Raw genomic sequence first — 26755 nt, 5'->3', positions numbered from 1 at the left:
GAAGAGTGGAAGGAAGAAGGTATCAGGGTGATGTGGCCTCTCAGCACCACCAAAGATGCCCACAAGGATTATTCAAAGTGTTTTAAGACTCCCAAAGTGCCTTAGTTGTGTGTGTAGGGAAGACCAACCCTCCAGACAAGCAGATCACCACCTTATTGCTGCACCCCTGAAATGTTCTGAAGGAAAGGCACTTTTCACACTGCTGTTATTTTAATGGGATTGTCTCATTGTGTACTTTGAATTATGGATGCTTATATTTTTATAAGTGGCTTTTAAGCTTTGAAAATCACTTCGAAGCTTATTTTGGCATTAAGCAGTAAATAAATAATAATAATAATAATAATAATAATAATAATAATAATAATGGTGGTGGTGATGATTATGATGATGGAGATGATGTTATGAGGAGCCACCACCCAAAATATTAGTATTATTATCATTTTATTTTATTTTTTCTTTAGGTGATGTCTCTGCCTCTGTAGAATGACCTCTCTGCTGAGGTGCATATTACCCTGACTCTTTCATATGCCAGCTAAAACCCTAACATTTTTGCTGGGCTTTCATGGTGTTTTTAACTACGCTGTTTATACAATTAGAATTATTTTAATGCTTTTGTTTCTTATGTATTATGATTATCCTTTGCGGGGGGGGGCATGTAAGCTGCCGTTTGACAAAAACGCTTGGACTGGTGTAACAATCGTTAATACTGCAAAGTCAAATTCTACCCACTGCGTTTAAATCAGACGAGACAGCAAAGCCAGGCCTCTCCACACAGACAAGAGAGAGGGTCTTCTGGCTCCCCAGATGTGGAAGCTCTCCACAGTAAGGCCCACCTGGTGCCTTTGCTGACACCTTTTCAGCACCAAGTGACTACTCTTGATGGACCGCAATGAGGCTGTTTGCTGTTACTCAGACTGTCAAACCTTCTACTGCTGCTGTTGGGGGTTGCCTTGCATATATTTTTTATGAACTGAATGTATTTTTGTGTGCATGTTTTCTTATTACCATGTACAGTGGTATCTCGGGTTACGTACTTAATTCGTTCCGGAGGTCCATTCTTAACCTGAAACTGTTCTTAACCTGAAGCACCACTTTAGCTAATGGGGCCTCCCGCTGCTGCCGCCGCGCGATTTCTGTTCTCATCCTGAAGCAAAGTTCTTAACCCGAGGCACTATTTCTGGGTTAGCGGAGTCTGTAACCTGAAGCGTATGTAACCCGAGGTAGTGTTACATACGCTTCAGGTTACATACGCTTCAGGTTACAGACTCCGCTAACCCAGAAAAAGTGCTTCAGGTTAAGAACTTTGCTTCAGGATGAGAACAGAAATCGGGCTCTGGCGGCGCAGCAGTAGCAGGAGGCCCCATTAGCTAAAGTGGTGCTTCAGGTTAAGAACAGTTTCAGGTTAAGAACGAACCTCCGGAACGAATTAAGTACGTAACCAGAGGTACCACTGTATTTTATTTTTTTAACTTATCTTTATGCTTTTAATGTAACAGGCAACAAAGAAGTTCAAATAACAATCACCACCACAGTACTCACCTTGATTTCAGCCTGCTTGGTGCCACGAGCACAATCCCAGACAGACAGCATGTGCTCATTGGACTCGTCTATCACACATAAGTATGCCCCCTCATCCTGGAGGGAGAGAGGAACACAGGAAGTTGCTTTACAGAGAGTTAGTACAGTATTGTCTACACTGATTAGCAGCAGCTCTCCAAAGGTCTCAGGCAGAGAGTCTTTCTCAGCCCTAACTAGAGATGCCAGGGATTGAACCTGGGACCTTCCGCATGCCAAGGGGATGCTCTACCACAGAGGTTCCCCAGCTGTGATCTGGGGACCACCAGTGGTCCATGAGCTTCATTCAATGGAGGGAGAACATAGCCATTGTAGGTAGTAGCATCCTACATGATCATAACACAAGGTTCCATTATGGCAGGCATAGGCAAACTCAGCCCTCCATGTTTTGGGACTACAACTCCCATCATCCCTAGCTAACAGGACCAGTGGTCAGGGATGATGGGAATTGTAGTCTCAAAACAGCTAGAGGGCCGTATTTGCCTATGCCTGCATTATTGTGTGAAGCAATTAGCTCACTGCTTGCTCTGGGACCTATGGGGTTAACTTATCAAACTTAAAAGTGGAATATATACGTAATTTTAAAAATGATATATAAGGATCAGCGTTCAAGAGAATGCATGTATAATAGTATTTAGTGTGGGATAACCAGTCTCATATAACCAACATGCTTAAGTCTAATTAATGCATGAAGTAAGTTGTCCTGCCAGTCTTAGCTACGTCACATTGGGAGGAAATAGGTCTACCTGAGAAGCTCAGCATGTAAAAAAGGTTTGAAATGATTGCTCCAACTCAGACCGCATGGCCCTCACAAGCCAGTCTTGAGTTCCTATACTAATAATTTAGGAACTTTCACCGTTTTGTAAATAAGCTAGGTTTTACTGTCTGTGCTCTGAAACACATGAACCTGACCTTCGAAGCGTTCATAAGTAAACCCATTTTTAACTTACCAAACATGTGAGATTTTTTCTGTGCTTAGGGAAGTGTAAGACTTTGGAAATAAACTTTTGAAGGGACATTCTGGAACCCACTTTAAAGGGCACACATTTTAAAGGTCTAACATCCTGTATTTCCACAATTTGCTGCATATTTTGTGGTTTTAAACCTCTCTTGGGGTCCTCTCACCAAAGAGTACTTGCCCCAAATCTTGGCATCCAGAAATTCTCCTTTTTATATACCTATTTTTTCCTTGAACCAACGTATAGGATGGAGAAGTTGTAACACTCACGGCCGTGGAGAAAGCAAGGGAACCAACTCCTCTCTCAAAGCTGCCCTGACCAATTTCTAGCAGGGTGTTAAGGTTGGACGAGTCCCAGATGTGAACAGAGGGTTGCAGAGGCTGTAAGGAGAGTGGGAAGAGAAATAAGAAAGGTCAGCTTCCCTGTGTAAAGAGGTAGAGCAAAAAGAGGTAGAGATCAAAACAAGCCAGTGCTGTATATAGAAAGCACATTGCTAGTTTGCTAGCAGCAGAATATTAATTCAAATGGACTATCTATCACAGAGTAATTAATTTTAAAATGTTATTTTATAATAACATGAATATCTTCCTTTCCTCAAGTAACTCACACCTGCTTGGTTTTTGATTTGTGCGTGCACACAAACACACTTTATTAATGGGTTCCATTTGTTATTCACACCTCATAACGCTTTGTTTGCTGATTGAAGGAGTGCATTACTTGTACTTTCACTGCTATCAGTAGCCAGACCAATAGAAGATTTTGCCATTTAAGCGCATTCTGTTTTGATAGGTTATTGAATTCCATCTTTAATGCCTGTGTAACCAGGAAGTGGGGCAGTTAGGTAATTTTAGATTCTGGACTTAGCGTGGTCTGATTGGGAGGCAGGAAGAGATGTTTTTCAACCCTGCATCCCCCTAAAGTTTGTTTACAAAAATATTTATATACCACTGTATCATAACGCTGTATCTCAGCGGTTTACAGCAATGTAAAAATGTAAAACCAAACAATGAAATCATAACAAGCTAAGAACAAGTTAAAAGCACAAAGAAAGTAAAAGCAAGTTGTTGAACTACAGTTCCTATCATCCCATAATCCCTGCTAGGGATTATGGGGAGTTGTAGTCCAACAACATCTGGGTGCCAAGGTTGAAGAACACTGGTTTGGGCAGCATTTTGCATTACTTCAAAATGTGAAAGGCCACCAGTCCTATTGTGTTTGGGAGCACTCTGGCTCATTTCGCTGAGTGGAGCCCCAAACCTCTCTGCCCCAAAGTCTGAAATCTGATGGCACCACTGCAGCCAATTAATCTTATCTCTGGACAAAAAGCTTGTAAGCCATGCAGATGAAATGAGGGGGGAAATCACAGCCTTGGGTGCCTCCCAGATCTAGGAGTTTACCTTGCCATCCTTGTCTACACCAGCCATCTGCCCCGAAGCAACACGGACTTTGTCAGGATGCACTGCTAGGCTGGAGAAAGAACAGAATCACAAGAGGAAAGGGCCCGATCCACCATCTGCTCCCAAACTCAAAGTCTCCTAACCCCATCGCTCCAGAGAAGGTGAAAACTGCTTTGCTCAGATTCTCCGCCCTCACCTCCCATGGACCAAAGCAACGCCAAAATTCAGCATGTTCCCCACCACCACCTCTTGCCTTTTGTTCTAAGTGATCTTTGCAGTGCCCCCTGCACCACTCTCTTGGTTCAGCACTCAGTGCAGGCAAACCAGTCACACTCCCCTAATCTGCCTCTGCTGGATGATTTCAGTGAATGGGGTGCTGCGCCACCAAGCTCAGCCTGCTCTCAGCTACCGAGCCCAACACACCTGCCTTCTTACTTACTTACAACCAGGCCAGCGGGTGGCCGTGCCTGTTGGCTTTTCCCTCCTCCTGTCTCGGTGATGCAGGGAGGATGGTTGGCTCTGCCTGTCATTGGCTCTGTCCCTGCCTGTCATTTCTTTTGGCAAATAGCAGTCTACCAGTCCCATTGGACGCCAGCCGCCACTGGTGAGACTAGGGCATCATGGAAGAGTGAGCACAAGTATTTGTCTGTATGTTTCCTGCGCCTGTCCCTGTGTTGTGGGTGTAAGGTAAAGGTAAAGGGACCCCTGACCATTAGGTCCAGTCGTGACCGACTCTGGGGTTGCGGCGCTCATCTCGCTTTATTGGCCGAGGGAGCCAACGTACAGCTTCTGGATCATGTGGCCAGCATGACTAAGGCACTTCTGGTGAACCAGAGCAGCACACGGAAATGCCGTTTACCTTCCTGCCAGAGCGGTACCTATTTATCTACTTGCACTTTGACGTGCTTTCGAACTGCTAGGTTGGCACGAGCAGGGACTGAGCAACGGGAGCTCACCCCGTTGCGGGGATTCTAACCGCTGACCCTCTGATTGGCACGTCCTAGGCTCTGTGGTTTAACCCACAGCGCCACCTGCGTCCCTCATGTTGTGGGTGTACATACAGGTAATATACACAGGAGTATTGGAGCCGGTTGCGGGTCTGGGAAATGGCTCCCGCAACTCACCAGCGCACGCAGTCAGTGTGCCGCAGGTAGTGGCGTTGTGTGCGATGTTGCACATGATACAGCACAACCACACAGGCGATGAAGTAGACCAGCTCTCCTGACGTCAACACGTAGAGGTTGGAGCGGCAGTCACGGCCTCGGTATCCATATCTGGGACGGGCGTCAAGGAGCAAAGAACCGACACAAATGCAAAACGGGGAGGACAAGGGAGACACGCCTGCCTGCTCTCTGTGTCACTGGGAACTGTCACTGGCTCTGTCATCTTTTGTGATAACACCCCTGTGAGGGAGCCCACTGTTTCAGGGGCCCAAATGGTGGGACTCAAACCAGGGAGAACCGGGTGCTAGTCCCTACTCAGTTGCAAAGCTCAATGGGTGACTTTGGACTGGTTTGCTTAACTCTCAAACCAACCTGGGTAAAAGTGTGGGATCTGTGTATGCCACCCTGAGCTTCTTGGAGGAAGGCTGGGATAATGATGATAATAATACAAACAAACATAGGAAGCTGCCTAATCCCATCAGACCATTGGTCTATATAGCTCAGTGTTGTCTACATTGACTGGCAGCAGATTTCCAAGGTTTCAGGCAGGAAGTTTTCCCCCAGCTCTACCTTGAGATCCTGAGGATTGAACCTAGGACCTTCTCCATGCAAAGCAGATTTCTACCACTGATCTGCATTTCTTTCCCTCAACCTAGTCAGCTAGAAACAAAAAACAGAGAAGGTAGAAGCTAAGTGTAAATTTAAATAATAACCCTCCTCCTATGCCCTAGATCTGCATGCTTTAATTCAGAGATAGCCAACCTCATGTCCTCCACACATCATGGACTACAACTCCCATCATCCTTGACCATTGGCCATACTGGCTGGGGCTGATGGGAAACAGAGTCCAAAAAACCTGGAGGGCGCCATTTTGGCTACCTTTGGGGCACAGTCAGTGCTCCTCAGAGGCACTCCTCCAGGTGCCACTGCCATGTGGGGTAAGGCATAAAACACAGAGAGAAAGGGGGGAGGGGGGAATGAGCGTTATCTGTCTGTTTCTATTCCTCTCCATTCTTCCCATCTATTCTTCTCAGTCTCTCATTTTCTCATTAGCCAGCCTGGTGCCATGCTGACTGAGGCTCAAGGGAAACAACACCCAAAGGGCACCAGGTTGGCTACCCCTCCCTGAGTGGGTTTCACCGGGGAAACAGTGTTATCCTGTGGTGGCTACTGTGCTTTAGGAAAGGCTGGGTTGGGAGGGCGGCGGAACAAGGAAGGAGGGCTCCTCCTTCCTGAAAGGATACACCCAGTCCAGCTTCAGCTTCTCGGTCGGCAGCTCCATGCGCAGCTCCTCGTAGTTGAGGAAGTCGGAAGGGATGTACATGGTGATGGGGCGGCCACGCAGGAACATCTTCGTGGAACGTCCTTCTAAAGGGGCGGGAAAACAGAAGGAGGGAACAGGTGGGCATCAGCAGCTGGAGCAAAACAAATGCCAAACCCACCTTGGCCCAAGAAGTTAATCTGCATGTCTTCTGCTATGGAGGTCCTGCCCCTCAAACGACCAAGCATCACCCACTTTTCAGGACTCCTGAAGCAACCAGAGAATCAAGTGATAAAACTTTGCCTAGGCTCCTATCTTAAGGATGAAGAACCTCAGGCCTAGGGGTCAAACACAACTATCCAGCCCTCCCTCAACACTCTTAACAAAACTACAGCTCCCAAGATTTTTTGGAGGATGTCCTTACTGTTTAAGGTGCTGTCAAGAGTGCCTTAAATGTATGGTGTGGATGTGGCCTAACTCCACCACAGGCACCACCAGATGTTCTGTCTTCCATTACGAAGAGCCTGCTGCATCTGGCCAGTGACCCGTTCAGTCTAACATCCTGTTCTCACAGCAGCCAGCTATATATCCCTATGGGAAGCCTGCAAGCAGGAACTGAGCACAACAGCACTCTCCACTCCTGCAGTTTCCAGAAACCACTACAGTCGAACAGAATCTGTTCCGGAAGTTCGTTTGACTTCCAAAATGTTTGGAAACCAATGCACGGCTTCCGATTGGTTGCAGGAAGCTCCTGCAGCCAATCGGAAGCCACCGAAGCCACACTGGACATTTGGGTTCCAAAGAACGTTCAAAAACCTGAACAATCACTTCCAGGTTTGCAGCAGCCAAAACGTTCCGACTCACAAGTCGTTCATCAACCAAGGTACAACTGTATTCATAACATGTTGGAGGAAAAGGCCATCAGTGACTACTAGCCATGATGGTAGCAATGCTTCTGGATACCAGTTGTGGAAGCTACAGGAAGGGAGAGTTCTCTTGTGTTTGGGTTGTGTTTGAGGGTTTCCCAGAGTTATCTTGGCAGCCACTATGAGAACAGGATGCTGGACTAGATGGGCCAATGGCCTGATCCAGCAGGGTTATTTTTACGTTATTAGAAGCATACCCCCTCCAACAGTTAGCCTTTGTAGTTAGCCTATCCTCTGGATTTTGCCTAATTGTATTTTAAAGTCAGCCAATCTGGTGACTATCTCTACTTCCTGAGGATTTCCTTTTGTCTGTCCTGAACCTTCCAACCTTCAGCTTCATAAGACACCCCCAAGTTCTGGTGTTAAGATAGAGGGAGAAAAGCCCCTGCCTGCTTTCTTCTCCCAAACCCTCCAATGCAATCGTTTCCGAAGCCTCACCTTGGTGCATCCGTCGAGCACTCAGTGGCCCTATGCAGAGGGAGAGGAAGGAAGCATTAGGCATTTGTAGGAAAGAAGAAGGGGCTGCATCTTTGCCTGGAGCAGCCTTCACCAACCTGGTGCCCTCCAGAGGTTTTGGACTACAACTCCAACCCACCAAACAGCTTTATTGTCCCCTTCACTATCCTTGACTTTGAGAGCTCACCTGGACTTAGGGAGGGATCCTTTGTTCGGCTGCAAAGAGAAAACAGAACATTAAAGGGGCCGGTCAGGGTATACATGTGTGGTAGGTAACTTAGAAGGAAATGAACTGTGGAATAACCAGAGCTTTTTTTCAGCCAGAACTGAGTTCCAGCGCCTCTCAGGTGGGCGCCATTGCCATTCTAAGAGAACAAGGGAGGTGTTCATGGCAAATTCTAGTCCCCCTTTTTCTAGAAAAATAGCACTGGGAAGAACACTACCTCTGAGCATGCACACAATACCCTATTACTCCCCACAGAGCAAACATAACCAAATCCCACGTGGCAATATATGGTGTGTGTCTATGTTTATGTGTATTTGTGTGTGCTGTAGACAACAGATTAGCCAACATGCTGCTCTCTGGATATTTTGGACTACACCTCCCAATTATCCCCAATCAATGACCATGCAGGCTGATGTGAGTTGGAAACCAAAACACCCAGAGGGCACCATGTTGGCTATCCCTGGCTTATAGGGAGCAGCCAGAGTCACCAGAGATCATCTTCAGTAATACTCCTCCAGGTGCCCTGAAATGTTAGTTAAGGTGGACAGCAACCAGTAAGTGAGACAGAGTGCAAATCTGTCCATTTCCATTTCTCTCAGCATCTCATTTTTTCCCAGTCTTAAATTCAGTTCCCCACAATTCCACATCTATTTGCATTTTTAAAAAATCTTCCTGCAAATTCATCAGCATTTTAGTGCAAACATCTCCCAATACCTATTCCCCGTAATACAATGATATTTTTTTGTACTTTATTTTCACTAATATATGCATTTCTATGCACACACCATTTATTTCTATACAAATTACTGGGCTGGAAAACTGCATTGCAAAGTCTGGAGAAATTCAAATTTCAAAAGATAGCTGTGTTTTGGTTCATACCTTGTTTTGGGAAATGCAAATCAACTGGGTTTGCCTTTAAATGTGGACTAACACAAATTCCCCCCCCCCCTTCTGAAGTGGGAGGCAGAGTCTTTTTGGTGTTGGTGCTGTGGTTGTGGAATTCCCTCTCCAGAAAAGCCCACCTGCACCATGGTTATATTTCTTGCACCAGGCAAATATTTTAAAATGTATTCCCTCACCCCCTCCTTTAAGGTATTGAAGTTATATTTTATTAGTGTAAATTTTCTTTTTTGCAGACTGCCCCTGGGCATCTCTAAATAAACAATCCAGAGTGCAACCTTGGGGTGGCACTGTGCTTTTGAACATGCACAGAGTGCATGCTCCCTCACCCTCAGGGCAAATGCAACCAAATGCCACTCATGTCCCTAAATCAGAAAAATTGGGGTGATACATGGTATGTGCCTGAGTGTGCCTCACTTCTCAAAGCTGCTGGAGTGGTTGAAGAGGTTGGCTGAGGACGCTGCCTTCTTCGAGAGGCGCTGCTTCGTTTTGGAGGGTTTGTCAGAGGAGCTGTTTCTCCGCAGTCTGGGAAAAAAGAAAGGGGGAATAGGTAAGGTGTCGCACTATGATGTCGTATCCAACGTTAGTCCTATAGGGCTAGACTGTCGCTACTTTCAGGTGGGACTCAAGAACATATAGGAAAATTCAGGACGTGCAAATAGAACTGACTTGGAGCTCTTGCACAATAAATTCACTTCCCTGAAAGATCAGACTTTTTGCAATAAGAAAAGTGACAGGGAAATGCACTGGGAAGTGTGGGATGAAACGTCCCTTCGTGCAACATGATTGGTGCTCCCCACAAATAAATCAGAGTGGAATGTTCATCAAATAGCCAATTTTGTCCAATCTCCCTGCAAATAAATCGGAAAGAATCCTCAATAAACAGGTCAGCTGGAAGCGCCTCTACTCCAGGTAGGCCTATTGATATTAACAGACAAAACCTAACTCAGGTCCATTAATTTTGGTGGGTCTACTTAGAGTGCAGTTGTTCTACCTCTACTGTCAGAGCTAGTAGAGCTTTGAACACCATCTGCTGGGAATCACAAGTTTGTAGGGTTGCCCTTGTGCTCATGTCCTGCTTGTGGGCTTCCCTTTGTGTAAACAGGATGCTGGACTAGATGGGTCTATGGCCTGATCCAGCAGGCAGACTCTTCTTACATTCTTATGGATGCAACTCAATCATTGTTTTTGTAGGCCACTCAGAGGTTTGCTTACAATCCAGTGGGACAGAAATTGTGTTGAATAAAATAAATAAGTAACAGAGATGCACCCCACAGTCAAAAACTCCCCTGTTGTCCTTTGCCTGCAAGAACAGAAGTTGTTTCTCTTTGTTGTGAGTCTATTTTGCACCCACGGATATTGGCTGATTTGCTTCTCCTCAGGGTACTGTAGGCCACTGAGAGGGAGCAACCCTGGTCATCCCCTTCTTCTAAGGAGAAGTGGCAGTAGCAGTAGAAGACAAGCTCTTTCTTCTGAGGAAAAGCTCTTCACAGCCAGAAGAAGAAGAAGAAGAAGAAGAAGAAGAAGAAGAAGAAGAAGAAGAAAAGAAGAAGAAGAAGCTGCCGCCTTTGGCCTTGTGGTGTGGGGGCAACGCTCTGCCCACAGCTGCAAATAGAGCCTGGTTTTTACCAAACCTTCAATTCAGCCAAGAGAGAAAGGGGCGGGCTCCTCTGAGCAAGCAGGAAAAGAAGCTCAGAATGGTAGAGGGGGAGAGAAAGGGGGAATCACAGGATAATAAGTGACCCAGAGACAGGGCCGACCTGAGACATTTCGCTGCCTGAGGTGAATGTGTGCATCCCCAAGTCAACACACACCAGACCCAAGGTTGGTCACGCGATTTTGGCATCTGAGGCAGAAAATCTCACGAACGACTCTCCTCTGACAGGAAATATGGAGCAATAAATAAATAACTAGCTCCCATTTTGTTTCCTTCATGATACCCAAAATCAACTGCCTGAGATGGCTGTCTATGGATAGCGCCAGCCCCAGTGTTTCCCTTTCTCCTAAATCAGGAACCTCCAGCTTGTGGGCCAGATTTGGCCCACCAGCCCTCCTGATTTGGCTCATGAGGAAGCTTTCCCCAACCACATTCAGCTGATGTCAGGCGTGGAGCAGGTAGAGATGTGCCTGGAGAGCAGGAGAGAACCATGTTATCAGCAGGTGCATGGGAAGTTCAATCCTGAATGGTCTCCATTTCCCCCCAATCCCGTGGGTCAACTTTGGCAGGTGGGTGGGGCAACCCACCTGTCTGTCATCTGCTGTCAGTTAGTATGTCAGATGAATGACATGTGGGTGGTCCCGCCCACCTGCTAAAGTTGTCCTGTGGGGTGGGGAGAGGTAAAGATCTGTCCCACTGGGCCACAAATGTTCCCAGCCAATGTCCTAAATCCATCCAGTAGGTAAATCAGTTTTCAACAGGTGTGTAGAAAGCTGCAGGATGATCACAGCCTGACCTTAAGTGAGTCACACCAGGGGTGGAACATATGTTCACATATGTTCAATGTACTGAATCCAACTAAACAGGCAGCTGGATCTTCAACACCAGCAATGGGGCAACATCCTCTGCCATACCTGAGAGCACTGCTGTCACCCTGGTATCTGGAACATAGGAATCCACCTCATATCAAGTCAGACCATTGGTTCATCTTGCTCTGCCTACACTAACTGGCAAAGACTCTTCAGGATATGTTAATTGAATAAAAAACATGTACAAAAGGAGGCAACTAAATGAATCAGATCATGCAAGGGGAGAAGGGAGCACACAGCCTCTTCACATAATATCAAGCCATGGGTGGGTCTTGCCCTGCACCCAGAATCAGACAGAAAACCTAGGAATCCTGCCTCTCTGCTCCAACCTACTAAACTAAACCTCATCTCCACCCAGCCTTAAACCCAGGCATATGCATATAGGAAGCTATGGTCTCTGGCAGAAAGGCTCCATGTCTTAAACATCCTTTTTTCTCTTGGATCTGGGAATAGGACTCTGGAGTTTTGCTGATTTTTATTTATTTTTAAACGCCCACAAGACTAAATCCAGAGCAATGATAACCTTATGAAACACTCGCCCCTCTTTCTGTTTCTCTCCCAGAAGAATCCAGCCCAGTTCCCTCAGCCTTCACACTTACAGCTCCTTCTTGCTGGACATCAAACTCTGCACAGCTGGGACTGGTGAGGCAGGGGTGCTGCTGCTGTTGCTGCTCCCCACTTCCAACGGAGGCTCAGGGGATGCTGGGAGCTGACCCAGCAACTGAGCTGGGAGTTGGGACTGCCCCACGCTGGAGACTTTGTCTCTGCTGTCTTCAGGGGGAGGCTCCCCAACATCTTGAGTTTCGTGGGGGCAAGTCCTAGGAGGGTGGCAACCAGTGCCTCGAGCCTGGGGTTCCTCCTGAACCTTTTGCTTTTCCTGAACATTTTGCAACTCCAAGGCAAATTCTGGGTCTCCTCCTCCCTCGGCCTGCAACCCAAAGGAGTTCTTAACAGGTTCCAGAGGGCCTCCACTGACTAAGCCCTCTGCGAAGCCTGTCTGTCCAAGGGTGGAAGGGGCTTGGTCTGTCTGTCCTTGAACCACCGAGCTCTCCATCTGCTTAAGATGCCCGTTGCTTAGGTACTGGCTCTGCTTTGCCTCCAGCATGGAGGACTCCTCTGTTTGCGTCCCAATGCTGACCCTTGGTGAGCCCTGGGCCCTTTCAGCTGAAGGCACTGACTCCCTGTAGCCTCCAGGTTGCTGCGCAATAGTGGACCTGCAAACCAAAACACAACGTGAATTGTGGGATGCCAGATTGTTTCAGTCATCCTTGTAAACACCCTACACACCCCTTTAAAAAGTCAACATGTCAAATGCGTTTCAGAAAGCCAGGCTTTCCTCCCAGATGATGGAGTTATTATGCAATTACTGTGCGGTAACAGAGCCACTGGCGGTGTAGTGGTTAGGGTGCTGGGCTAGGACCTGGGAGACCAGGGTTCAGATCCCATCTTGGCCATGAAGCTCTCACTGGGTGACCTTGAACCAGTCCCTGCCTTTCAGTCTAACCAACCTCAAAGAATTATTGTGAGAATAAAATGGGAGGGGGAAGAGAGTTCCTTAGAGGTAAGTTGGGATATGAATGTAATAACAAATCAATAAAGTGAGCAGTAAGTGAAAGAAAACACTTCTGTTTGGGGGGGGGGGAGAATGGTGTTATATTCTCTGTGACTAAATTCTGCAGCTTGAGGTGGTGAGAAAACAATAGAATTTCCCTCAAACAGAAGAGTAGTAGTTGTTATTTAAATTTGTGAATCACTTTATCTTGCCCAAGGGAACCCAAAGCAACTTACAACCAAACAACATACTTAGTTAGCTACTCCATCACACAGTTCCACAAACAGTCATAAATTGACACAGCTCACAGTCAATTTTTTCTGGGTTTTTTTTTTAAATCATTGAGTTTATATTTCCTTGGATACATATTTTAAATCTATTTAATTGGTGTATTGACTGTTAAATTTCACTTTGTCCATTTTAATGTTTATGAAAAAATTATGCTGAAATTCTGGTTTTACTATTAGTCATAATAATAAACATTCATTCATTCACTCCACCACACTTAGTTAACCACATACAGCACTTCCTCTCCTTTTACTTCCACACTCTCAGGTACAGTACGCAGAGCTAGAGCCAATGGCAGGTGGAGCCAACTAATCCTCCTTCCTGCCGAGTTATACAATGAGTAACACTGAGACTGAGGAGGAGGAAACAGGCAGGGTCACCTTCCTAGGCTGGTTATCAATAAGATGGCAGGCAGGTGGGAGCTGGCTGAGGGCTGGCAGGTTGGTGGGACAGGGCCCCATTTGCCCTAACAGACCAGCCTCCATGGTTTGGGAGTGAGCTGCAGATGGTCCCATAAGTGCAGTCTTTGCTGGGGCCTCAATTCCCCCCCCCCCAAAGATCCCTTGGCAAGTACCTGAAAGAATCATTGGAGAAAGCAGCAGGCAGGCTCCAGAAGGCACCATTGTCTTGTGAAAGGAGTGCAGGATCTTTGGCATCTGACAGAGCAGAATTTGCTGCAGTGAAAAAGGAATTTGACTTAAAGCAACCATTCCCATGAAGCAATCTGATGGCTGTAAGCAACCTGCCATGTGAGGACTGGGTCTGATTTTCACATGAAGTGGGGATTTCCACCTCCACTTTAAGCCCCTGCTCACCCAGGCACTTGTCACTCTACCTGGCTCACTTCTGGTGTGTGACCTGAGGTGAAGGGAATAATTTTGTGCACCTAAGAGCAGGGAGGTACAGTTAGAAAGGTTCACCTCCCCTCACCTGTATATATGCACCTTTCTTCCGATTAAAAGCTACCATCTGCTTTGAGGGACTTTCCTTTTTTTAAAACAATCAAGCGGTATATACATTTTTATGAAACAAACCAACAAATAGATAGCTGCCCATCTATTGGGACTCTTGACACCCTCACCTTCAAGCAGCTGTTGCCTGAGCAGAGGGATCTGCTGGTCGTAGAAGCTGAGCCTCCGCAAGGCGTCTGCCAACGCCGACTTCACCAGCGTCAGCTCCTCCTCTTGGCTCCGCAGTCGGGAATCGAGGTCAGTGAGCCAGGCCGGGTGACGCAGGATAGTGTTGCTACCCAGGAGGTTCTCACCTGCCAAAGGAGGGAGCTGCGATTAGATTTGAGAACCTGTGTTTTTAAAATGAAGGAGGGCAAGTTAAGGGGAACCTTTGGCCCTCTGGATGTTGCTGAACTACAACTCCCATCATCCCAGGGCACTGGCCATGCTTGCTGGGGCTGATGGGAGCTGTAGTTCAGCAACATCCGGAGGGCCAAATGTTCCCCACACCCGTAACAGGGTTAGGCCACGTTAACCTCATCTATAATTGGGGATCTATCTAATAATGTATTGGGGAAGAGCTGTAGCTCAGTGGGAAAGCATCTGCTTTGCATGCGGAAGGTGCCAGGTTCAAATTCTGGCATCTCTAAGTCGGGCTGGGAATGTCCCCTGCCTGAAACCCCGGAGACCCACTACCAGTCAGTGTTGGCAGTACTGAAAGAGATGGACCAACAGCCTGAGTCAGAGTTTACCTGTGTTCCTAAGGTATCATAAGCATTGCCTTGCTAGAAACTAGACCAAGCTCCATCTACTTTCACATGCCATTTCCAAAACAACAACTAGACAGATGCATTTGGAAAGCTTATGAGCAGAGAAGGAAGGTTGCCCCTTTCCCCCATTGCTCGTCCTCAGCACCTGTTATGTAGGTACATACTGTCTCTGTGTCTGAAGGGTCCCATGTGGGCTAGCCACTTTTAGATGAATGCTGCATGGATTTATTTTGTATTTCTTTAAGTTAATTCTGCATTGTGCCAAAGAAAGGCTTTAAAAAAACCCAAAAACAAGTCTGTCCTGAACCCAGTGCCAAACCAGTTCCTCCAACTTCAGACTGTAACGTCCTCAGGGCAGAGAGCTGTTTACATTACTATAAAAAACAAACACCAGGTACATTGGCAGCCCTACATCAGGAATATGGAAGCTTTTTGACCCTGAGAGCCACATTCCCTCCTGGGCAACCAAATGCCAGTGGCAGGCGAGGTCTGAGGAAAAGTGGGTGGAATAGTGAATGTAAAATTTCCCTTTGTACACTAGGCCAGTTTCCACACACACACACCCTCGATCCTCCATCTAGAGAAGCCTGAGGCATTATCAGAGTTCAAGGATACATTCCAGCCAGGGGGGGGGGGGGACTCAAGAAGGTTGTGAAGCAGAGCCGGTGAGGGCTGTGGAGAGGTAGCCTGGCCAGTGAAAGTTTAGAGGGCCACGTGGAGAGGTCTGAAGGGCCACTTTCAGGCCACAGATTCCCCTCTACTACATAAGTAAAGGTAAAGGGACCCCTGACCATTAGGTCCAGTCGTGGCCGACTCTGGGGTTGCGGCGCTCATCTCACTTTATTGGCCGAGGGAGCCAGCATACAGCTTCCGGGTCATGTGGCCAGCATGACTAAGCCGCTTCTGGTGAACCAGAGCAGCGCATGGAAACGCCATTTACCTTCCCGCTGGAGCGGTACCTATTTATCTACTTGCACTTTGATGTGCCTTCGAACTGCTAGGTTGGCAGGAGCAGGGACTCAGCAACGGGAGCTCACCCCGTCGCAGGGATTTGAACCGCCGACCTTCTGATTGGCAAGTCTTAGGCTCTGTGGTTTAGGCCACAGTGCCACCCGCGTCCCTCTCCTACATAGAGCACAATAATAGCAACATGCCCCCACATGGAAAAACCCCTAGGAGCAGCTTTTCTGTTTCAGCGCTGGAGATTGCAGCGTTCCTCCAAGCGATGGCTTTTGTGTAGCTCCAGAGTCCGTGTGTTCCTATACCAAGAAGAACTGGTCCTTATTTGCTGCATTTAAACACACACATGTTTTGCCAGAAGCCACAATGGTCACAAGTGTCTATAATTAACACAGCAGGGGGAGATGGTTAAGGTTTCCCGCACAAGGCCCGTCCTGGGGTGCCACAGTTCACAGAGGGAGGGAGGCAGAGGAGAGGCCTGCTTGGTTCAAGCTAGGTCCTCTGGCCCACATTGTGCAGGCAGCAAGCCCAGTTCTTGCCTCATGCCCAGCCAGCCTTGTTTGTGCTGGCAGCGGAGGACAGTGGCAGTTGGGAGGAAACGACTCCCGCCTTAGACCTTCCTGACGCCACCGTCAGCTCCACAACATGGGCCCCCTGCCCCCCTGGGTGCTCTAAGGATGTGTGGGAGACGCAGAGGACCAAGGGGGTCGAGATGGCTTAACCCTTTACGACCCTTTTCGCATAACCTATAAGAGGGTGGCTGGAGGAGGCCAAAAGCCCACCTGGTTCAGCATCCTATTCTCACAGTAGCCAACTGAGAAGCTTACAAGCCAGACCCGAGTGCGAGAGTAACTCTTGGCACTTGCTGTTCTGAGCAACTGATATCCAGAGCTATATTGGCTCCTTAAGAGTATGTAGAACATAGCCATTGATAACCTTCCCCTCCAAGTTGGTAGACATCTCGCAGGAACAGATTCCACAGTTTAGCTATGTGTTGTGTGAAGATGTACCTTAGTTTGTCTATCTGCATAAAGTAGAGAGGCCTGGCCACTTTCTCCAGGCCATCTACCAATTTGATACACCTTTATCTTGTGTCCCCCCACCCTAATTATGCGCCTTTTCTCTGGACCTAAAAGCCTCCCCCAAAAAACTAAAAAGCACATCTTTACAGAGGACAGTTCTCTAAAGTGACCTCTATTTGAGGGCTGTCCAGTCCAAGTCTGGTTTAAAGGTAAGGAACCACAAGAAGGGATGTTAGGAGTGGCCTTGAAATTGCCAACCCAGTTAGCTACGCAGCTCTTCAGTAGACTGAGCAGGCAGGGAAGTGCTATGTGTTTTTATTTAATTATTTCTCAATTTGCAGCTATACTTTTGCAAATTTTATGCAAATTTTTGTCCTCTGTCATCTTCCATGCCTCCTTGACGGAAAAGGGCTAGGAAATATTTCCTGTTTGGGCTGAGACTTTGCCTCAGCAAACAACAAGCCCTGGCTTTGGTACATTCTTATTGTTGGGAGTAAAGCAATGACACTTGTAACTGTGGTAGCAGGAGTCAGAAAGGCAATGCGTTCTTCCCTTGCTGATTCCTTACTGAGCAGATTGCTTTTCTCTCGGGCTTTAGTTCCTTCCTGCTGCTTCTTCAGTGCTACTATTGGACTTTCATTTCGTACACCTCACAACTCTATAATGGCCATACATAAGCTTGTATTGAGAATGGCTTTGTTTGCCAGGACTAATAAACTGTAAGTTTCTTTTATTCTCTCAACCTTTTTCAGCCCACGGGCCACATTTCCCCCATTAACAACCTTCCAGGGGCTGCATGCCTGTGGTGGGTGGTGCTAAAGGCAAAAGTGGGTGGAGCAATAGATGTGACTTCAACCATGGTTCATTCCAGCTGTGCAGAAGAGATCTCAATACACACGCTCCCCTCTCTCCATCCAGGAAAGTAAGAGGCCTTGTTGCAGCTCAGTGACACATCCCATCTCAACAAAAGCGTAAACATAAGCCAGTGGAGTGCTGTGGTTAGAATGTCAGATCAGGACTCGAGAGAGACCAGGGTTCAAACCTTACGTTTGCCTTTCAACCTAACCTGGGTTGTTGTGCGAATAAAATGAGAAGGGAGAAAACCATGTATGACACATCAAACTTAGAGAAAAAGGTGGGCTATGGAAGGGGGGGGGACAAAGGCATTGATGGGGACTTCACAGGGATGATCCAGGCCAGGGGTCAGCAACCTTTTTCAGCTGTGGGCCGGTCCACCGTCCCTCAGACCATGTGGTGGGCCGGACTATATTTTTTGGGGGGTAATGAATGAATTCCTATGCCCCACAAATAACCCAGAGATGCATTTTAAATAAAAGCACACATTCTACTCATGTAAAAACACCAGGCAGGCCCCACAAATAACCCAGAGCTGCATTTTATATAAAAGGACACATTCTACTCGTGTAAAAACACGCTGATTCCCAGACCATCCGCGGGCTGGATTTAGAAGGCAATTGGGCTGCATTCGGCCTACGGGCCTTAGGTTGCCTACCCCTGATCAAAGATATAGGAAAAGGACTGGAAGAGTGAGAAGGAAATTACACAAAGAGGATCTCACTGTGCCCCAGATCTTGCCATTATGGAGCAAGAGACTCTCAATGGCTCATAAATAGCTCGCAATGTATGGAAGTGGATGCAAATATAAAATAGTGCAGCATTCAGATTCCCCCCTCCCCTTTTTCTTCAAGGTACCAAACACACCAGCTGGAAGTTATACAAAGAAAACAGAGGGAGCTGGCAACCTTGCTGCATGCAACGAAGCAGGCCGAAGTGTTTTCTAGCCTGAGCCAACAAGCAAGACTTGCTGGGGTTATTTTCTTGTTGGATATACCACCCCCCTTGATGAAACCACATCGCCTCCTTCCTCTCTCTCTCAACTACTCCCCCCCCCCAAAGACTGAGAAGTGGGCGGTAAAGAAGGCCTCTGTCCAACAAAAAGAGGATGTGGAGAGGACTCAAAAGAAGCCTGGATCTGAGAAGCTGGTACAAAAAAAAATATTGGAGACTTATTTCGTCTCTGTGCTGAGGAACACAGAAATCAGATGGGCTTTAAAGATAAATAATAGCCCAAACAGGCTCTGCTTTGTCCAGATTTTCCTCCTCCGCACACTCATCCCCCAAAAACCCTTAAACAAAAAGGCACTTTTCCCCATGACCTTTTCAATTCACATCTCCCTCGCCCCCAGTATGGTCAACTTAAAGGGGGAAGGGATAGGGCAGGAGGGCCTTGCCTGCTCACTGAAATTTCAGACTAGACCAATGGTCAGTGTTAGAATGGGAAGTTTACATTCCAAGTTCAAATAATCATTCAGCGACATATTTTCCCGAATGGTGCCCTGTGGCATCTACAGCAGGAGAAGGGAAGTTTTTTTCAACACAAGGGCCACATTCTCTTCTAGGCAGCCTTCCGAGGGCCACTGCCAGCAGTGGGTGGAGCCAGAAGCAAAAGTAGGCGGAGCAATAAATGTTAATTTTACCTTTGTATAATAGACTTGCTTCTGCACATACACACCCACTTTATCCTCCATTCAGGCAAGCATTATCAGAATTCAAGGGCACATTCCAACCACAAAAAATCCATTTGGGGTATGAAGCAAGGCCAGTGCAGGATGCTGCCTAAGTAGAGGATGTGCAGTCTGGGAGAGTTCCAAGGGCCAGATAGAGAGTTATTAAGGGCCAAATTCAGCCCCTGGGCCTAATGATCCACCACCCCAGTCTACAGAATAAGGCCGAAGGTTCTTAATTCAAATTTCTGCTTCCTGGTCTCACCTTCTGACAGGGCCTGACTCTGAGGAATTCTACACCACACCTTCCCTGCTCCACGCCCAAAAACCAATAAAGAAATACTGGATTTCAGGAGTCTTATAGCCTTGCCCAGGCCCTGGTGTGCTGTGTGCATGGAATGCCAGAGCATCCTCCTGCTCCCTCCTATGGCCTTTCAGTTTCCATTAGAAAAATCGCCCCCACACTCACACACACCCTCCACCTTCCTCGCCAAACACGTTGGGTGACATTTTTGGGCAAGGTGCTCATCTCAGGAATTAAACCTTCGGGGACAGGCGCTTCCTAAGCCTCTCCTTGGCTTCAGAGGGGGTGGAGAAGAAAGCCAAGTCATTTTCAAATTGAAGCTGTCAACTATATATATGCTTCCAGTCTCTGAAATGGCACAGCATCTTAGACTGGAAAGTATTTTATCTTGTGAACCGCCCTGAGATCTTGTGATGAAGGGTGGTATATAAATCTAATAAATAAGTATGTAAATACATAAATAAAATAAGTATCCATTATGCATTAAACACCAATGCTTCACAGGCCAAGCGACATAACCGAGTGTGCCCTTTTAAAAAAGCATCACTGATTAAAGGGGGGGGGATTTCCCCATGTGAAATTCTTTTGTGGCAAATGTAGTTTCCATAGATGTTAAACCACAACACTTTACGCGTCAAGCAACATAACCGGGTGCCGCCACCCCCCACACTCCCAGCACCACAGATGCAAAAAAGTGTCCTCATTTTATTAATAAATTCATGTCCCACCCATCCACAATTCTGAAATTCTTATGTGGCAAACTTAAGTCTTTATATGTGTTAAACCACAATATTTCTTGTGTCAGGTGACATAACTGGGTGTCCATTTTTCCTAAGCACTGCAGATACCAAATATTTTTGTAAAACTCATTTTGAAATTCTTCTTCTTATTTTTTTGCAGTTGTAGCCTTCACAAGGCTGGGTTAGGCCTGACTGGGGTTTTCCCAGCTACTCATGTCTGGCTCAGTCACTTCCGGTTGCCGGGCTACATATGGAGAGAGGACGGGGGCGAAGACACCCACAGTTTACCCCAGCACCCAATTGGGGAGCAGAATGTGTGTGTGTGTGTGTGTGTGTGTGTGTAAGTAAGAGAGAGAGAGAGAAAGAGTAAATTAATAAATGTGTCCGTCTGTTGTAGGTGAGAAGGATAAGACCCACCAAACTCTTATTTCTACTTCAAAGAAGACGACTTTAAATCAAGAACAGAATGAGGCAAAACAAAACAAATTCCTCAAAGAGAGCATTGTCTATATTTCTCTTGAGAAAGAGCCCACAGAAGGGGCTTAGCCCCGTGGTAGAACCTATGCTTGGCATGCAAAAGGTCCCAGGTTCAGTTCCTGGTATTCCCAAACAACAAATAGAGACAACCCCCATCTGAAACCCCGGACAACCACTGCCAGTCAGTGTAGACAATACAGTGCTGGTGGACCAATGGATTGCCTCCGGATCAGATCCACACCATACATTTAATGGCTTCCCCCATAGAATTCTGGGAATTGAGCTATAATTCCCAGCACCCTTCACATACTATAGTTCACTTCCCAGGATTCTTTGTGGGAAGTCATGTACTTTAAATGTATGGTGTGGATGTGACCTCAGTATACGGCAGCGCCTGTGTTTCTTGAAACACTCTCAAATTTTTGTGATCTGCTACTGCTTCAATTATTTCTCTCATATAACTCTGGAAGTTGATTCAATCTACACAATTTTGCAGGTCGGGGGAGGCACCTTACTCAGTGAGTGAGGGGTCTGGTTTCCCCTGCTCCATTCCTCCAGTGCACATTTACAAAATGTACATTTGCACAATCCGAATTCAGGTGAGGAACTGCAAGCAAGGAGGAACAAGAGAGTGGCAAACTGATTCTGGATAACTCAATCCAAAAGAAATAATTTGATCTTGCCGACTTGCTTTATGTTTGGCAGAGCAGGCCAAAAAAGAAGTAGGCCAAGGGGTGAAGGATGAGATGCAAGCAGGAGACTGAGCCGCTCTGGATTTCACAACTCTGGCTGCAAGGCACAATGTTAGCAGGAACTGTAGCTCTGCAAGTGTAGCCTTCACAAGGAAATAGGGGTCTTCTAACAACACTCAGCATCCTTAATGAAAGATAGCTCCCACAATTCTTTGGGGGGAAGCCATTACTGTTTAAAGTGGTAGAATACTGTTTTAAATGTACAAGTCAGTTGTGTCTCAATACACTCAAACATAATTTCTCTTTTCCAGGAAAGTTTGGTTTTGAGCATGAAGTCTGCTCTCCACCAGTATGTTTGAACCAAAAGCAGGAACCTGTCCAGGAAGGCCCAATTTATGACACACCACTTGAAAGACCAGCCTGAGCAATATAACACACCTGGCGTTGGAAACCAAAGAACGAGACTGCAATCTCATTATACTGGCAAAAGGAGGGGCAGGTTTTCGGATTCAGCTGCGGCTAAATTAGGTGTTATATATAGTGTATTTCAGGTGTTCAGAGCTCTTTGTTCATGTTGGTAAAGTAATACCCTGCAAGCAACAGCCTTTGAAAGTCGGCCTGTATTATCTCTATAGTTTTGCCTAATTACACCTAGTAGTGAGACGCTATCTGAGGCAAGATTTGAATGAGGGACTTTCCTGGTCACACTATTAACTACTCTGCTAAACTACGCAGAACATTATTGTTTCTAACCCCGTTGGGTTGAGATTTTTTTTATAAAGCTTCCCACCATTGGGGGAACTTATATGTTCCCTGTTGAATCACAGCTGGTTGCAAAGGATTCTGGGATATGTTCTATGAGTCTGCTCATTTCACATGGGGCACTATCCTAGATATTTAGGCCTCATCAAAACTGTTTCTTCTGAACTGATAATGCCTCTTGCTCACACCAAATACTCCTCTGTAGCTGCACATCTGATGGGTAGCAATGACAGATAAGCCAGGAAATATTGTGCACCATTGACTAATCTTCTCAATGATAAGCTTCTGAGGAACCCCAGTGAAAAACTGCCGCTCGAAATTACAGTCACAAATGAATATCTCTTAATACATATTAGTTAGCGCTTATCACCCCTCTAGTCTCCCTGTTTTGTTCTCAGCAAATGGTCTGGGTAGTCAAAGGGTGGCAATCAAAAAAAAGCCTAACCTACCTCTCAGGGTTGTTGTTGTGCAGGATAATATGACAAGCAGCAGACCTGAGCTCTTCGTAGGACAGGGAGGGATATGAATATGATTAAACAAATAATACTTGCTTTTGTAAAAAAGACAAGTGGCCTAGAAAATCAAAAGGGTTGCCCACTCCAGGCCCTAAACGCAGGGTGGGCTTTTATGTCTCACTCAACAAATAAAGATGAATCAGATAGGATTACACACTATAAACCCCTAAAAGAATCCTGGGAACTCACAGAGCTACAATTCCCAGCACATTTAACAAACTACAGTTCTCAATATTTCTTGAGGTGGGTTTTGCTTTAAATGCTTGGGGGCAAGCGATGAACTCAATTGGTGGCTCCTGGTTTTGTAAAATGTAGAAGCTCCGCCCCACATCCACACTGGTCATGTCCTGCTCTACTGACTCTGACTCCAGATGTTGCAATATGTGGCTTCCTCTAAGCCTCAGGACTAATGAGAAGTATGTCAGGGTGTGAGTGAATTTGTTTATATGCAAAAATGTATCCCAAGCAGGGAACGAATCCCTACAGGTTCTTTGCCTAGGAACAGAAGGAAGAAAAAACCACTGTAGATTTGCAGGGATAAAGATTCTATCATGCACAAACTTGGGGGGAAATTTTGGTGCTTTTAGAAGGCATTATAAATATTGACGCTATTTAGCTTCAGAAGGGAGGGGGCAGCCTGTCATTCTAGCAAAGGGGAGTGTGCACGTGTAGACATTGCTGCCTAATAAACAACAAAACACTGGGGGAGAAGTGGAAAGGGTAGTGTGTGTGTGTGTGTGTGTGTGTGTGTGTGTGTCGGAAAGCTTGGTGCCAACTCCAAATACTGCTAAACTCCAATTCTCATCAGTCTGCACTAGTATGGCCAATGATCAAGGCCGATGGTAGATGTCTAGCAACATTTGGAGGGTCACAGTTTCCCTGTACCCTGTTCTAGACCAATCTTGTCCCAACCTACCAGGGATCACATATTAAATGCACTGACAGAAGTGTATAGCAGAGATGGGGAGCCCATGGCCTTACAAACGCTGTTGGACTTCCGTTCCCATCAGCCCCAGCCAGCATGGCCAATGATCAGGGGTAGATGGGAGCTGTAGTCCAGCAACCACAGGTACCACAGAGGGCAGAGTCTTCCAACACACTGACTGTAGACCTGTGGAAATCCACATCCACAAGACATTTGCACATGCTTCTCAGATTAAAGAAGGGAAAAAAACACATGGGCAAACCTCATATGCACAATGCTCTTGCACACAGTCTGCATGTTATTTCCAGTGTGGAAACTCTGCTCACAGAATCTCTCACACATATACATACACAACACTTTTCTCCTCCTATGTTGATGTAGTATATTTACACAGGGACACACACACAAACCTCCTGCTTCCCCCGGGGAGAGATTCACACAGTGCGTACTTCCCAAACCCTTCCCACCAAACCAACCCACATTTCCTCTGCAACCATACACTGCATGCACTAGGCACACAACTCTCTCTCACCCTATGCCTCCGAGCTCCTTAACAGCAACAAAATCTGCCCTTGCTCAACAGCACAATGCCCCCTGAACCTTTGCACATCTGCAAACCACCTTCTAGCGGCTTTAAGGTACTTGGAAAGGAGTAATAATTGCAAGTTGGGAGAGCTGGATTCTTTGCTTGTTTATTCCATAAAAGCAGCAGAGCAGGCATAATAATAATAATAATAATAATAATAATAATAATAATAATAATAATAATATCAAATCCACTGTGTTCTATGGGGTCTACCACTCAGTAAGCGCGTTCAGCTTTAACTCCCAAGTGAGCATGCCTAAATTTATAAGCTGGACAACTCGATCCTTCGTTTGTTTACTCCGATGTAAGGCTTGCTGTGTCCCTTTTAAATTCTCCAGGACGTTGAACGCGGGTTGCAGCTTCACCCACGTGTTTGTTTTTGTTTTTACGCCACAAGTACCCGCGTTTGTGTTGTTGGGCGCGGGGCGGAGGCGATCTCCAGTCCTCTGCGCTCCCAACCCGACATCATCCGGGAGTGGGGGGAAGCAAGGATGTCGCGGGGAGAGATCGCGCTGCGCCCGTTTCAACCCGCTTGGCAACCTCGCCCCGCTTCTGTTGCCCCACCTCTCTCCAGCGCCCCCTCGCGTCAGGGCGCGAGGCAACTCTCCTCCGCGCTCCTGTTCCCCAAGTTCCCCCGGACGGGGAGGAAATGGAGGGCGTCGGATCTTTGCACGGGGCAAAACAAAAATAAAATCAGAATAAATCACAAGCTCACCGTTGGGGCTGCGCTCCGGGTAGCCGTCCATGGTGGTGGCCGAGCAGCGCCGCGCCGCGCTTCCATGCGCTCTCGAGCCGGCGATCGCGTGTTTTTCGGTCCCCCTCCTCGCCAGGCGAATGAGCCAGGGGGTGAAGGAGCCAGAAAGGTCCCGGGGACTTGCGGGAAGCGGCGAGCGGAGGCGGCGGCGGCGGCGGCGGCAGCAGAAGCAGCAGAAGCGCCCGCCCCGTCCCGATCGCGCTGCTGGGGCCGGGCTCCCCCCACCCCCAGGAAGCAAGAAGGGCGGTATGTCATTTCCCTTGCAGGGAGAGGAGAAAAAACACACCAGTCTTGCATCGCGCTGTCTTCGCTCGCGCCTAGCTGGGTTTTTTTGGGTTTTTTATTTTTTAAAAAAAGTTAGTTTCTCAAGTGCTCGGCTGGGCCCACAGGAAAGAACTGGCCAGCGGGGAGATGAAGGAGCGACGGGACCCCGGCGCTCTGCTGGATCAAATTGGAAAGAGGGGAGAGGGGGCAGCGGTGGGAGATATTCGCTGGAGGTTCTCCAGTTGATCGAAGAGAGTTGGAAAAGCCCTCCTAACCCGTGATTTCTCCATGGAGAACGGAAGGGGCTGTGGAAGACAGGCAGGCAAATGGTCAAAGAATCATAGGATTGTAGAATTGGAAGGGACCACATGGGACAAGGGTTAATCTAGTTCAACCCCCTGCAATGCAGAAATGTTTCACCCCAGGTGGGGCTCGAACCCACGACCCTGAGGCGTAGCTGTCAACTTTCAGATTTGAAAATAAGGGATCAGCAGCCTCACCTGTCCCGGAGACAGTCTACGGGATATCTAACAATCCAGGATAGCAGTGGGAAACGGCACCGAAATAAGGGAATTTCCTGCAAAAACAAGGGAAGGTTGACAGCTATGCCCTGAAGATCAAGAGCAGGGGTAGGCAACCTAAGGCCCGGCGGCCGGATGCGGTCCAATCGCCTTCTCAATCCAGCCCGCGGATGATCTCGGAATCAGCATGTTTTTACATGAATAGAATGTGTCCTTTTATTTAAAATGCATCTCTGGGTTATTTGTGGGGCATATGAATTCATTCATCATCATCCCCCCCCCCAATATAGTCCAGCCCACCACATGGTCTGAGGGACGGTGGACTGGCCCACGGCTGAAAAGGGTTGCTGACCCCTGTTCAAGAGCCTCATGCTCAGATGATGACATTGATCATTTTTGTTTAGTTAATAACATTTGCATACTTCTTGACTAATTAAAAACAACAGTGTTAAGTTGTGGGTGAACATATGCTACAGGCACAACCAATGCTCGGGCCGTCTCAAACACCTCAGACCCACAGAGGCTGAGGAATAGGCCCCACTTATGCTCCTGTGATACTTCTGTCAGCTCGTTGGCTTGGAGATAGCAGTTGAACTGAGCGAGTCCCATGATTCAGAGGCTGGCGCAAACGGCGGTAGAGGCACAAGTGAAGCCATGGTTCCAATGCCGATTTGGAGGCGATGGATGGAACACCGTGCTCTAGCCAGAACGGTCAGCTCTGAATTGGTTCTGTTCAGTGATTTCGCTCGGTGTTTCAGC

The 26755-nt window shown here is 47.1% G+C and overlaps 1 protein-coding gene across 1 annotated transcript in view; it reads right to left on the bottom strand.

Moving 5' to 3' along the window:
* Positions 1-25481, bottom strand: part of EML3 (EMAP like 3) — a 36692-nt gene extending 11211 nt beyond the window's left edge. Inside the window, 14 exon segments of the mRNA XM_079957949.1 lie at positions 1540-1635; positions 2804-2914; positions 3932-4001; positions 5056-5205; positions 6339-6462; positions 7720-7749; positions 7925-7953; positions 9281-9388; positions 11989-12603; positions 13804-13903; positions 14311-14493; positions 25173-25282; positions 25284-25447; positions 25449-25481. Coding sequence (XP_079814075.1) covers positions 1540-1635; positions 2804-2914; positions 3932-4001; positions 5056-5205; positions 6339-6462; positions 7720-7749; positions 7925-7953; positions 9281-9388; positions 11989-12603; positions 13804-13903; positions 14311-14493; positions 25173-25282; positions 25284-25447; positions 25449-25466 — 1908 coding nt within the window. The 5' untranslated portion in view covers positions 25467-25481.
* Between the last annotated feature and the right edge of the window lie 1274 nt (positions 25482-26755).

Source organism: Podarcis cretensis, assembly GCF_951804945.1.
Source record: "Podarcis cretensis genome assembly, chromosome: 16".
Taxonomy (NCBI): domain Eukaryota; kingdom Metazoa; phylum Chordata; class Lepidosauria; order Squamata; family Lacertidae; genus Podarcis; species Podarcis cretensis.
Note: the sequence above shows the minus strand (reverse complement) of the source record. Positions and strands in the feature narration are given on the sequence as shown.